General features: G+C 40.8%; 1 protein-coding gene and 1 long non-coding RNA gene across 9 annotated transcripts in view; one reads left to right on the top strand and one right to left on the bottom strand.

Annotated features, from left to right (window-relative positions):
* LOC112543864 (cytosolic beta-glucosidase) overlaps positions 1-14,840 on the bottom strand; it is a 97,232-nt gene that overhangs the window by 24,045 nt on the left and 58,347 nt on the right. For 3 of the 7 annotated variants that reach the window (XM_075930646.2, XM_075930642.2, XM_075930648.2), the window contains 5 exons: positions 14,539-14,789; positions 14,092-14,256; positions 9,013-9,240; positions 3,020-3,825; positions 2,225-2,348 (listed from right to left, as the gene is read on the bottom strand). In XM_075930646.2, coding sequence (XP_075786761.2) covers positions 2,225-2,348; positions 3,020-3,825; positions 9,013-9,240; positions 14,092-14,209 — 1,276 coding nt within the window. In that variant the 5' untranslated portion in view covers positions 14,210-14,256; positions 14,539-14,789. The remainder of the gene's footprint in view (positions 1-2,224; positions 2,349-3,019; positions 3,826-9,012; positions 9,241-14,091; positions 14,257-14,538; positions 14,790-14,840) is intronic. The other 4 variants (XM_075930653.2, XM_075930651.2, XM_075930661.2 and 1 more) reach the window with 2 other exon arrangements.
* The window catches only part of LOC112543863 (uncharacterized), a 32,855-nt gene continuing 24,172 nt past the window's right edge, over positions 6,158-14,840 (top strand). For both annotated transcript variants that reach the window (XR_003087138.2, XR_003087139.2), the window contains exons 1-2: positions 6,158-6,239; positions 7,786-7,975. This is a non-coding gene — a long non-coding RNA (uncharacterized LOC112543863). The remainder of the gene's footprint in view (positions 6,240-7,785; positions 7,976-14,840) is intronic.

The following is a 14,840-nucleotide window of genomic DNA, read 5'->3' as shown; positions in this document are numbered from 1 at the left end:
AAATGATGCATGAGCTCTGCACTGGAGTGAATTTCACTGTGTGAACATTCCAAACGCTGCATGAAGCTAATTGCACACACTCGTCCTTAGCTATATGCAACAGGGTCATATTATATAACAAAGAATATATCTTGGATCTAAAGGCCAGATTTTCAAAAATACCCAGCATGCAGCAATTTCCATTCTTTGCAATGACAGCTGCTGAGCGTGTAACAGTTCTGCCCCCCCATGCTTTATGAAAATTGGCTTATGAATATAAATATGCATAACTCAAAGATGCTTTAACCAAAATACCTCATGTAACCTATTCATTTTAATGTTAATCTGCTGGATCAGTATAGCTTATTTTGGTGCATGTATCATTCTTGTATGTAAAGTTAGAAATATAAAGCATAACACTGTTTATGGTTTTAAATATGCTAAAGAAGTTATTACTGGTGGTCAGGAAGCCTTAACAGCTGGGTGGATAACTTAATGACTTGTAAACTGCACTGTTTGTCCTGAGTTCAAAGGTGAGTGAACTAATAAAACATCTGACCATACCACTTGGTACTGGGATTCCATTTTTGATCCATATATTTTATATATTTGTTAGGCTAAGGTGCTACAGGACCTCTCGTTGTTTACGATTTTTTGACCCAGGTAGTTTTCCATGTAAGGAGGAATATAGCGCAAAAGATTCCTGCCCTGGGGGGAGGATTATGGAAGCAATGGGAAGCTATCAAGTCTCTGGCTGGCGTGATACACTCCAAAAGACGCCTGGATATCCAGGTTAGAAGAAAAGACCATCTTTCACCTGAAGATTATGCCTAGAACAAGAACAGCTCTTTAGGGCTTCACCTACACTGCAGAGGTTTTGCGCAAGAAGCTTTTTGCGGAAGAGTTCTTGGGCAAAAACTTATTGCGCAAAAGCGCATCCAGACCTCAAAGAGCATTGCAAAAGCAATGTGCTTTTGCATAAGAGAGTATCCACACTGCATGGACACACTTGCGCAAGAAAGCTCTGATGGCCATTCACAGAATGGTCATCAGAGCATCTGTGCTTTTTCCCATAGGGGTTTCCTGCAGAAAAACCCCTCCGGAGCGTCCACACCTGCCTTTTTGCGCAAGGGCTGTAGCACAAAAAGGAGTTATTCCTCATGGGGAGAGGAATAACTCTACTGGCAAAAGCCCTTTGTTCTGTCGATTTTCTTGCACAAAAATGTGCTTGAGGTGTGGACGTTCTGACGTTTTTTGCGCAAAAACAGTTGTTTTTGCACAAAAACTTTGAACTATAGACGTAGCCTTGGGTAAGAAATTACTTGCAATAACTTTTTTAGTAAATTAGAACTAGCTATCCATTTTCTTTTCATTTTAAACTTAGTAACATACTTTGTCCTGTCTGTTTTCACTTGCAACTACTTAAATCTTACTGTTTGTACTTAAACACTTTAATTGTTATCTATGAAGGCTGGCCAGTGTGCATCTCTCTTTCATTGATAAGAGGGTGACCATTCTCATGAGTTTTCTTTGTGTAAAACTTTTACTCAGGAAAAGAGGAATTTATATGGCATTTTGATTCCTTTGCAGATTGGTTTCCTGAGTACCATTCCCTAGAACTGAATCCTCCCAGAGCTGAGCTGGTTCAGTGTCTGCATTTCTCTGATGGGTGCAGTTACAACAACTGTGCCTTGTCTGGGGGAAACCAGGGAATCTTGCCCAGCAGAATAGGGTGGTGGGGAATCCCAGAGAGCAAGAAAGTAGGTGGCAGTGCCATAATCAGCATTCCAGGGTACAGCCCGAAAGGGTTTTCTGTGACTGCACCCCATCACAGAAAGCTTTAAAAGATCTACCTCTAGTTGTGCATGCTGTGAAAATTGAACAAAGCTGGCCCTAAAATGTGCCGTTTTGAAAGAGCATTTTTTAAAACTAGGCAGTACATAAAAAATATAAACTAGCAAATCCACCATTTTTACTTTATGAAGATATCAAAAGAGTGCAATTCTAAGATATGGAACATTTTCCTTTGATTCCATTCCAAGATTGTGAAGTAGGATTAAAGTTACCTTTTTACAAAATATTCTGCCTTCCTTTCTGCCAAACATTTTTTCCTGATCACATTGCTTTACTCTGATTTACGTGAGTTTTGGCTTCAGGAATCAATGGCCATTGCTGAATGCAAATAGGCATGCAAGAAAATTATATTAAGTTTGCACAATTGATCTTTTATCATTTAAAAATGTACCTTTTAAAATTTCTTGTAACGTTAGCCTGAAATACTGCCAGCGCTGAGTGTCATCCAGTGAAGCAGGGTCACTTTGGGAAAACCCATTCTCAGTGATGTAAATTATAGGATTATTGTATGTATCCTAGAACAATAGAGCAGAAGTTTTTTTCACAATAGATGTAAGAAAACCCATAAAATCAGATGCATTATTCTCTGTCTTCTTAAAGCTACAACCCAAAACTATTTTTCAAATTGCACTGACCCTATTAACTTAATTTTCTATGTACTGACCATGACTAACAATGGAAAAGGAAAAATGTGCAAATATCCATGAAGACAGTGAAATGACTTATTTTAATGAAAACACAAAAATATCTTTCCTGCATTAGCATCTGCTTCTTGTCACTGCTCCTTCACCCCTTGGTACTAGCAATCACAGCATAACCCACTGCCAGCAATGGGTTGCATGCCAGGAAAACTTGACTGCTGGCATCCAAAAGATTGTTTTTGAAATTCAACAGATGATAGAACACTCACATGTCATTTAAAGTTGTAACTCATATTCAGTATGAGTTGTCAAGTGGAATAGCAACAAAAAACCTCTAAGTCTTTACCTTTCTTGGTAGTTATGATGCAAAAATTAAACAAAGAATCTCCAATCAACTTGTTTACCCTACTGCATGGTGCCTTTCGCTACAGCATGTGAGTGTCTCTCAATAACCGAGTCCCCTATATTGCACTGCACAAATCCTTTTCCTTGGTGGTCCTTAGATACCTAAAAATCTGGATGATCAAGTAAATCTCATACCCTACCTTGATATAGTTCAGTAGTTTACGTAAACCCCATGGTACTACTGCCAGCCATGAACTGCCAGAAGCACAAGGCCAGGAATGGTCCATTATTTGTTCAGCTTCTCTGTCCCCAGAAACACTTGGCTCACTGTGTGTATTTTCTTGATGCTTTACTTTGCGGGTAGTATAATAATTTAGGGCAAAAAAGTCAGCAGTTCCCTTGATCATCAGCTTTTCTTCCTTAGTAAATTCTGGAAGTCTTGATGACAGGTAGCCTTGCTTTGTACTCATTTCAGAGATCTGGGATTTCATGATGGCTGGATAGTCACCACTAATAAATATGGGTTCAGCAAACCAGTTTAAGCAAAAAGCCATATACCTTTTAGTAGCTTCCTGGTCTGCCAGAAATGTTGGATCTAGAGGTTCTGCCCAATCTGAGTTTAGCGCTATAGACAAGAGCCCGTTTTGCTTTCTTCTAAATAACAAATCATAACTGTGCCAGACTTTAGCATGAGCCTTTATCATGTTATGAGCTGTCTGGTAAGCTCCTGTACCAGGTTCCTTTATTCCTGGAGCCACAATGCCTTTTTCATAGCCATCTTTAGCAACTACATACGGCTCATTCATAGTGACCCACAGTTTCACTCGGTCTCCAAATGTTCTGAAGCAAAACTGTGCATAGTTATCAAAGGCCTCGGTAATTGCATCAGAGCTCCAGCCTCCTTGATCTTCTAAATGTTGAGGTAGGTCAAAGTGATATAATGTCACCATGGGCACAATGCCATTTTCCAACAGGTCATCAATGATCTTGTCATAGTAATCAACACCTGAAAAAAGTTAAAAGAAAAAAAGTTGACTTTTCATATTTTAATATCTTAAAAATGCAAAACCCTCACTTACAAATAATAAAAAATTTCATTATCACAGCATTAGTTTTCTCTCTTACCTATCATCTCATAGACATCTGCTAAATATATTTCCAAACCAGAGAGACTGATTTTCAGAAGTTGTCTGCACCCAACAACTGCCATTTAAGCACCCAAAGAGACCACATTTTCAGAACTAATCAGGGCACAGAAGCTTTCTCTGAGAAAAGTTGGAGCAGCTGGAGGCTTTATCAACTAGCTTAAGTTAATGATTGATTTTATATACAGGCAGTCCCCGGGTTACATGGATCCGACTTACATCAGATCCCTACTTACAAACGGGGTGAGGCAACCCCGCACTAGATGCTTCCCCCCAGCAGACCAGGGAGACGCGACGCTAGCGCCCCACCCCCCAGCAGACCAGGGAAACGTGGAGCGGCTTTTCTCAGCAGACACCTCAGCTTGAGAATAAAGGACTGAGGGAAGTGAGGTGTGGGAGAATAAAACTGAGCTCTGGAGAAATGTTTGGCTAGAGTTTCCCCTACAATATGTACCAGTTCCGACTTACATATTCAACTTAAGAACAAACCTACAGTCCCTATCTTGTACGTAACCCAGGGACTGCCTGTAGCTGGGTGGTCACTGTAAACTAAAGCTGCTGCTTGGGCACTTAATGCTTTTGGTTTTTTTAGTTTTGTTTAACTATAAATAAATAAAACTAAATAGCTGTCAAGACTCCTTAGAACTCTAGGTATTGTATCATATGCAAAACATGGTGTTACTTTTTCTCCCTCACAAAAACCTTCTGACTTTAGACTTTCCCACTTGCATGCCTACTAATATTAACTTTGAATTACTACAGGTTCAACGTCGCTGGACTAGCACCCTTGGAATGTGACTGGTCCTTAACAGAGGAGGTCTACTTGTCCCCTCTGCTGCTGGCTTCTAAGCTCTCCTGGGGGGCTGTCAGCCTCTTGGCTGCAGAACCCCACTCCCAGGCTCCCCTTATGGTCACCAATCTTGCTACCAGTCCCTGCCCCTGGGCTGCCGGCCCAGATCTGCTCCCAGCCCCATTTGGGCCCCTGGATTCCCAGTTGGCCCCTGCTCCCAGCTGCCAGGGCTCTTTGGTCCAGGAACTCTGACAGACCACGGGTGTTGCTGGCCCAGAGATTCAACCTGTATTTATTTTGCAGTTTAAACTCAAAGGATCTAATCAGACCAGAAGGCATCTTATGCCAGGTGTCATATAAACAGGCAATTTTTAAAAGTAAATTCATGTAAGTGACATAGGTTCCTAAGTCCCATTTCAAAGTGATTTAGGCACTTACAGGAAAAAATCTCATTTGAGTCATTAAGACATAAGCTCATAGATCTCTCTTGTAAATGGAACTTAGGTCCTCTTTCAAATTTTTACTTGACGTCTTATTAGATAGGAGCCTAAATAGGGATAAGATGACAGTTTGAAGACTTGAATATCATGAAGGAAAGGAGCTAAGTATATGATTTGGAGACTAAAGGGTTTTTTTTAACATTGGTACGAGAGATGTTTGAATCACTAACAGGCCACCCTTATTAGTAACTGAATGTGTTGGTACTATGCAACTATTTCTTTGTACTGGTTGTAAGATTCAGTGTCTACTAACATTTAAAAAAAATGCAGACACAGATGCCCTAGTCTATATTGTCAGTAGACAGCTAGTTTTAGGTCTTAAAATTATCCTGCTTTCACAGTTGTACCATATGGTTGGTCTTGTCTCAAGGATTCTAGTCACACTCTTCTTGTTTGTAGTCACATCTGATGCTGCAATAAACTGAGAACCTCAGACTTAGTGTTCATCTTCTTCTGAACAAACCAGTATCTATACATCCGCTATCACAGAAAGATTTAATGGGTTTGTTTGCAATAAATTTGGCAGGCATTTTTTCCCTCTAATTGCAACCCATAAGAGTTAGGGGAGATTCATGTGAATGTCTGGGGGCAGAATTCATCAAAAATTTCCTGTAATTCTTAAAAAAATAATTTCAAAGTTCAAACTCATTAAGGCCTCTTTGTGAATCCTTTACTCCCTGGAAATTGATAATAGGTAGCCTGAGTGATTTTTTTTAACAGATTACTCAGTAGAATTTAGGAAATTTAAAATCAATCCATTTTCCAGATTTCAATTAATTATTGAGCGCCTTATAATCTTGTGTGAGACAGAGAAATGCAACTATGTCACTGACAATCATTTGTGTCATAAAATATAGCTGGTGACCTGACAATGCTAAGCCTGGGCTGATGTCACTTTTACATTTATACCTACCTATCATTCAGATGAAAGAGCAAAGCAGGGCAGCACATGGAGTTCTAGCAATTTGTGCATATGTGTTCTAAGGTGAGACCACATCTTTGGTATATTCTAGTAAGGACCAATTTGGCAGTAGGAAAGGAGGAGGAAAATATACTTCATGTCACCAGCTAGCCAGGAAAGAGATGGGTGAAAGCCTGGAGGAGAGTGGGAGTGTATGCCACTGGAGTTGGTATGAATTCCCATGCGATTCTGAGATGGGTGTTCATTCTGTTAGGGATGCAGGCTCCATTTCTCTCTTCTTTCCTGCCTCCCTCTCTCTTGGTTCTACCCTAATTTTGAAGACAGGTATAGAAGAGAATTATGTGCTGGGTCCAATAAGCCAAACACACAGTCTGCCAGTCCTGGTTCCCTCCTTATTGCAATCTGCCATTCTGTAACTAACACACTACACTCTTTGTAGGACCCAGGACATAAAAAAAACTGTAAAACAAAAACAGCTATTACATAAAAAATAAACTCACAGTAGGTTGAAACCTGATATTTTATAGGAGAAACACCCCTATAACATTGTCCCTTTAGAAGCAACCCCCCTTTTGGTTGGAAAACAAAATTTAAAGGTTTTCCAAATGTCCCTTGTTTTAGGTATGAAATTGGTAGTGAATCAATTCATGTGAATGTTTTTTACTGGAATAGACATTGCTTTAAGGTTTCTAATTTTTCACACGCTCTTTGTAGAAATGTTTATACGGAAGATAGTGGCCTTTCCATGATATGCAGCTACAATTGCTTCAGATCACTGCACTGAGTTCCTGCCTAATGAAAAGCCCTTCCGATGCCCTTTCGCTAAATGTAAAGTTCATAAAATTAATCAGGCAGCTGTTTAAAAAATGGATCAAGTGAACATTTTCAAAAATGTTACTTGTTTGATCAAAATGTTAGCTTTTTTTCTTACCAACTATATGGCTGCTCACTAGGGGTATGTCTACACTACCCCGCTAGTTCGAACTAGCGGGGTAATGTATGCATACCGAACTTGCTAATGAAACCCGGGATTTGAAGTTCCACAATGAGTACAGATAGTTCGGAATGGCTACGTAGTTCGAACTATCTAGCCCGTGCCGCGTGTAGCCGCGTGGCACGGGGTTCGCACTAGCCGGCTTTTAAAAATGGCAGCGCCGGCTTTATGCTAATGAAGCCCGGGAAATTCAAATCCCGGGCTTCATTAGCAAGTTCGGTATGCATACATTACCCCGCTAGTTCAAACTAGTGGGGTAGTGTAGACATACCCTAGGTCCTGCCCTCAAAAGGTAGGTGTATGGCATAAAACTAGTGCTAGCAGTGCTACCTGTGTATCCTTAGTTCTAGAGGGAAAAAAACTAAGGATACTCAGCAAAATTTCCATTTGCCACAAAAGATATCCAAACTAAAAAGCAAATTCTTCCCCATGACACAGGCTTCGTGCTTAGAAATTCTGGTGATGGAAGTAAGGAATCTTCCTATGAGGCTGCTCTGGAAGGTGGGAGAAACTCCTGCACCATGTTGTGCAGGAGGGAGTGGCTGGTTGGTCTGCCTCAGTGGTTGCATCAACACTCACTCATAGTTCCTGCATCTTACCCTCTCTTTATGACAGAAGTTGTGATTTGCAGAATGCAGGAGGTGTGGAACTGTCTGCACTGGCAACTCAGCAAAATGCTATTGGTTCTGTGTGCATGGATCTGCACAGCCCTGGAGTGGAAAATTTGCTAATATCCAGGGTGAAAGCTGCCCCAAGGACAAAAGATTGGATAGGAATGGGGAGTCCAGATTACAACAAAGAAGGGGTAAGGAAATCTTCAGACACAGCTGTCATCCAATTCTATTTCCTTTTATTTTGTATGGGACATTTTCCTTCTGAGGATGGCTGTTTATTCAAACACTTCCTCCTACTCTGTTCTTCACAGTCTCTCTGATGTAACTTCACTCCCCCTAGTCTTCACACTCACCTCTAATCCTCCTCACCCTGTTTCCCTTTCCTCTGCATTCAATATTGCCTTTCCCCCTTGCTGAGTCTCTCACTAGACATATTTGAAATTAAAAAGCAGAGCTAATGTGGAACGAACATATTTGCCAACCATCAATTTGATCACTCTATGTGTACACTGCATCTTTTTTTCTCCCACCCTATTTTTGTCTTATACTATGTAGTCTCCTTGGAGCTCTTTGTAGTCTCTTTTTCTCATTTGTGTTTGCACAGCACCTTGCATAATGCCTACCCACTCCTTACTGAACCTACAACCACTATGGAACACAAATTATAAAAATGACCTGTGAAAACCCCTCTCCCTGGCCAGCTAAGGAGTATATTGCTTAAGTATCTGAAGAAAACTCTACCCTGGTTCGACAATCTATGCTATTCAGTGTTCAATTCAGAATGTCAGTAGATTATGCTGATACAATATCCTCATGCATCTACCTATACTGGCAAATATGGGATGGATTGATTTTGCTTATTTATATGCCATGAGAGCTTTTCTCTTATTTGCTTAGCAAATTCCACAAGGGTTCATTGTAACTTTACACAATCCCATGAAACAGAATAACTTATAATCACTTTTTAAAAATAAATTAAAGCAGGCAAAAAATACATGGTAGAAAACATCATACTCCTCCCATCCCAAAAGATCACGCTATCCAAGGGGATCTAGAGTATTAATTAGGAAGTTGTTGCAAACCTATAAAAAATCATCCCATAATTACTCTGAAAAAAAGTTGCAATTTCAAAGCTTCACTACAGAATAGCATACTGGATTAATTATGCCAGACTGCAGCAATAACCTTGAATTAAAGCTGCAACCTTCTATTTTTAAGAAACAATTGCCTTTCTGGTTGATGAAACCTGTCGTCCCATCAGGTAACAGACGTGACCAGGAAAGAGAAAAGCGATAATGAGTCAATCCAAGCTGTTTGATACATTTCAAATCTTCCTCCCACAGAGTGTAGCTGCCACAAGCTACATCACCAGTCTGGTTCTTGAAAACTCGATCTCCTCCCTGATGGGTGAATGTGTCCCAAACATTAGGGCCCTTTCCATCTGCATTCCAGCCTCCTGATTAAAAACAAAACTGAATCATTACACTTTTGACATCAAAAGACATATGTTGAATGTAAATATCACATAAAGTAGACACAGAATCTCAGTTCCCTTGTAAGCAAAACCAGGAGGGTTTTCTCCAGTTCTCTCACTTAAAATGAATATTTTTTTTCTCAAGCTATAGAACATTTGTATTAAGTTCTGCATTTATTCATGGTTTTCTCATTTCTCGCTATTTGAAAAATCTGTTTCAAATAGCACTTACAGACGTTCTGACACCCTGCATATTATTTTTAGCCAAAGATCAGATACTTGTGAATCTTCTGAGATATTAACAAAAAGTATTTGTTAATGCAACTTCCACCCATGAATGTAAAAGATCTGTCCATATCAAAGAAAGCCTTTAGGATATGAGAAATACATCCAACAAATAGGCACTTATGGCTTTCTGGATGTCCTTTGAAAGTCCTGACAGTCTGTTAAGAAGAAAGGAATGCCATTATGAGCCATGGCCTTAGGCATGTATAACATGAATTAATAACAAAGCTCTGTGAAACTTCTGCCTTTTGCTTAGACAAACGATCATGGAAAAACTGCAAAGATTTCCCATAACTTAATTTTTATACTAAATGTTCACAATCTTTGCATCATTTTCTGCATTCTGATTATGCTAGGATATGTTGTAGTGCTTTTGAAAACTGGGGTACAGAAATCATCTTTAAAAAAATCAGTATATAGCCATATGTTGACATCTGAAATTCCAGAGTATAAACTGAATAAATGCAGGTTTCTACATGACAATCATTGCAGTCTTTGCAAAACCATGTTGTCATGTGTGCAAATGTTTAATGTGAAAAACCCTAGAAATCTCCATCCCTGCAAAGTATGGTTAAATCACAAAATACAGAATATGCCAAAATTCTCCAATTTCCTTTACAAGCAACATTTTTCAAAGCTACAGTTAATGCATACTTCCTGGGTTACTGTCTGAAAACTAAAATGACACTGTAGGTTAAAATTGTGTATAAATTAAATATCAGTTGGCTGTAAGATTAATACTTATATAATAGCTACGTATCAATCCTCAGTAAAAGTGTTTTAATAATCAATTAGTATCATAGAAATTAGAGATGGAAGAGCCCTATTAGGAGGTCAACCAGTCCATCCCCTGCCAATGTGAGATTGCTCCCTAAAGTATACTTAGTACTTAATGCACATCTGTCTTGTTAAATTTAAGTTTAATGCAAGGTTAAGCATATTGCAGACACTTAATTTAAAGCGTTACTAGAATCTGTAATATCATTTCTATAGCCTAGTTTCTGAAAGATCATTGTCATATTTCATGTTCTTTACAGAATTTTGTAACAGCACACAAGCACCCATATGGCTACATAAGGTTATCCAGTAAATTGAGCTCTTCTCTGGGACAGCCTTCACACCAGGATCATTTTTAGATCTAACAATTCTGAGGCCAAGTCTACTCTAGAGGGCAATGTTGAACTAAGGTACACAACTCCAGCTATATGAATAATGTCGCTGGAGTGGATGTACCTTAATTCGAGTTACTGCAGCATTTCCACTGGGGGGAAACAGGGTCAAAAGGATAAACTCTTCCACTAAAGTTTCTCCCGTTGACTCTCTTTACTCTTCTTGCTCCAGTGGAGTGCTGGAGTTGACAGGAGCATGATCGGCGATTGACTTAGTAGGTCTTCATTAGTCAATTTAGTTGGGTCTTCATTACCTTATATATAGATCACTGCATATATCTGCAGATAGTGGAGAGGACTGTGGAGTGGATAACAGTACAGGGTTCTCCTACCCCACCCCCCCTCTGCTGGGCAAGGGGAGGGGGGGCACCAGGGTAGTCTCCTGCACTGTCAGCAGGGAAAAAGCTCCATCCTAAATTACCCTGTCCACCCTCCCTCCCCCCGTTTGTTGACCTGCAGAACCCCAGTCTTGGGTCCCTGTTGCCTGTTACCCCTAGGCCTTGCTGTCCCTTACCACCAGGCTCTGCTTTCATGCTGCCTGCCTCTTCCCTGAATGATCCTGCCCCCACCCCTCCAGATGGTATGCAGATACAAGTAAAATCTGGATCACAGATTGTGGATCAAATGATGATTTGAGCCTGGTAGATGCAGATCAGATGTGGATCCATATTTCTGTATCTGTGCAGGACTCTACTTATGTATCCAATCTACTCAGCAAGTTGGAGAGTACCAGGGATCAGATGAGGCAAGCCAAAAGCATCCTGGTGATTCTCAGCCAGTATAAGCACCCCAGAGTGGGCTGTTACACACTAGTTGTTTGAGGCCACTATAAGATACACCAGAGCTGAACTGGCTTCCAGTCTAACATTAAGACTAAGAAAGAACAAAGGTCAGGATCTGATCACACATTTCAGCTCTTGTACACACAGTTCATTGGCCAATTCACTCTAAACTATATATCAATAGGCCCTCAAATATTTAAAATTGTGATTATAGACTATTTATATTTTAATACACACACCTCAGTCTTTACAATTATAAAAATGAAATGCACTGGAATAATTCTTTAAAAATTAAGTTACAGCAGGAATAGCAGTGCCTTATATTTTTAAGATTTTATGTGCTTTCCAAACTAACTCTTTTCACTCAATTGTACCTTTCCAAAATCTTCACCTATTGGGCCAAGTTTTCCAGAGTTGGGTTCCCTAAAAGATAAATATTTGCTTACGATAGCTCAGCTCATTCATAGACTGAGTGAAGAAAATATGTTTTTACCATTACTAAAAATTCTTGCAACTTTTCTCTCTCTCATTTTTTTAAGAGCTCTAGTACAGAGTTGAAATTTAGCATAGAAATGGCCCTCAGTAAGGAGAAGTGCCTTTGAGTGTTCTGGTGAAAATTGATTTTGATTTGACTGAGTCATGCACCTTTGAAAGCTGCACTTTGAGCATGCAGAGTACAATTGGTATGATTTTTTTAGCACTTTGAAATATATTGAGTGAAGTAGGCTAAACTGTGCATAAATACATAGCTGACAGTGAAAAATAAAGTACACCCTGAGACCTTGCCTCATTCACTGTGCAACTTGTGGTATGTGCAGCAACTGAATTAGAGCTCCACAAAATCTCTTGAGTCAGTCACGTTGTCTTGTCAGGTAGAAGCTGCATAGTTCCTGGGCTTTGAAGGGTGAGTTAACCCCTGTGGTGGGCCGCCTCCATTTTGCGGGGCTAGGGTATTTCCAATAGAATCCAGTTCAATTATTTCACATATACATGTGTAATAAATATATATTTTTAATAAAAGCTCCAGGAATGTCCATCAGAAATTACAGATAATGTGTAAGTTGCTTATTGTCAGGGTAGGGTCATGGACAGCTTGCCTGGATCTGGAGGGTGTCAAAAGTGATCACCCTTCTCAAACTTGAAAAGGACCCACACAATGAGGCAAGCTACCGACCAATCTTTCTGTCTGTCATCCTTAAAGTCCTGGAGCAGCTTATCCTTTAGTGTATGTCTCTGGAGGTGGAGACAACTCTCAGCATCAATAAAGCTGGCCTTCAAAAGAGTCACATGTGGCCAAGTTCTAGACCTTGCTACATATACAGAAAATGCATTTCAACATAACTTGAAGACAAGCCCTGTTTTCTTTGACCTAAACATAGTCTACAATACAATATGGCATACTGGTCTTTCCAAGCCTCTCAGCTGGGATCCTCTCCCTGTCTGCCATGGCTCTCACCATCCCTGAGCTCCACAGAGGGAGCTGCTGCCAGCTCCTCCTCACACACACACACACACACACCCCACCACCAACCTGCCTGATCAGTAGGGTTGCCAACCCTCCTGGAGTTGTCAAGGAGTCTCCTGGAATCAGCATCTATCTCTTGGTGACTACTGAAAGCAGTCCTGCAGATTTTAATGGGATGTTTTGAGAAAATGACATCACATCATGTAGGAAAAAAAAGTCCCTCAAAATAGCTTCAGTCAGAGTTGGCAACTCTACCAGTCAGTGTGGCTAAGTGGCGCTGCCAAGGACCCTTTTAAATTGGACATTCCAGTTGAAAAAATTGGACACTTAGGGTGTGTCTAGACTACATGCCTCTGCCGACAGAGGCATGTAAATTAGATATGCCAACATAGTCAATGAAGCAGGGATTTAAATATCCCCCGCTTCATTAGAATAAAAATGGCCACAGCGTTGTGCCAGCTCAGCTGTTTGTCAAGACGGGGATTGGTCACCAAGGAAAGCCTTCATCGACCGATCCTGTAAACCTCATTTCCTTGGCAACCGATCCCCATCTTGACTGCCACTTTGTACCAACAAACAGATGAGCTGGCACAACCCGATGGCCATTTTTATTCTAATGAAGCAGGGGATATTTAAATCCCTGCTTCATTGACTATGTTGGTATGTCTAATTTCCATGCCCCCATAGACATACCCTTAGTAACTCTAACGAGGAAGCCCTAGCAAACTAAATAATTTGCTCATGTCTACCCCAAGGAAAAGGAGGGAGTGAAGACTTAGTGGGAATGTAACCTGCTCCTGCTTCCTTTTCCCACCTTGATCATTGCAAAGAGGGACACACACCAATCTTCCCCACCTGCCATCCGCTCTTGTTTCTGAGGTATGGGGATAGGTTTCCCCATCCCAACTGTTCGGAGCAATAGGCAGGTAAGTGAGAAAAATCCTGTGGAGCTGCACAAGAATTAAAAACTATACCTGCAATAGACCAAAATGGTAAATAGAATCCCATCCCCACCATCTGTACTCTCCGTTTTGGACACTTCTGGATCCAAATTTCATGACTCTGGTCCTATCTTTGCTTTAAAACTATTGAACACCCTCCTCCTCCCTTATGATACATGAAAATCTGATACCTTCAACTTGATAAGCTGCTGTAGCAGCACCCCAGGCAAATCCACTAGGGAAAGAAATGTCTTCTGGGTACCAGCCACAAGAGGCAGGAGCAAAGGAGGCAGCCGCAGCTGAAGCCATGTGGTTGGTGAATCTGGGCCACCTGTGGGACTGACACCATGGAGATTCTGTATCAAACACAAACACAGAAAAATCAACCTGAGCAACTTTGTTCTCTGAAGGACAAACTGTTGCATTCATAGCTTGCATGTCTAATGATCTGAACGCAGAGGCTTCACTAGGCTTCTCACACACATTGAAAGGGGAGGGGGCAAAAATGCAGCAAGCTACAAGGGCTTTGTCTACAAGTAGCTCCTTCCTGTGCAATGTACTGGATTGTCCAGATCAGGCCTCTGTCCTTCCCTGCCCATATAAGCTGCTGAACTACCCAGGCCCGGAGCGCTCCTTACTCTGAATAGGGTGCTGAGCCACATAGCAGGAGTTCCCAAGTCCTCCTGTTCCAGTAAGACACTCCAACGTGGACTCCACGCTTTTCCTGGCACTACGTCCTGTCCCACATCCCTACGCTGTATATGGACCAAGTCCGGTCAGGTCTGGTGACGATGCAGCACATGGTAAGGGACTGTTGCACTTGGTAAATATCAGGGGTGTGACTTCTGCATATTTCCCCTACTTAACTAGGATTCTGTATTCACTGCACCTGTGTCAAAGAGAGGATGATTAGGACTCCTGTAGGAAAGCATTTAAAACT

The sequence above is a fragment of the Pelodiscus sinensis genome, chromosome 4, assembly GCF_052426305.1.
Source record: "Pelodiscus sinensis isolate ZL-2025 chromosome 4, ASM5242630v1, whole genome shotgun sequence".
Classification (NCBI taxonomy): domain Eukaryota; kingdom Metazoa; phylum Chordata; order Testudines; family Trionychidae; genus Pelodiscus; species Pelodiscus sinensis.
This window is presented reverse-complemented; position numbering and strand designations above follow the sequence as displayed.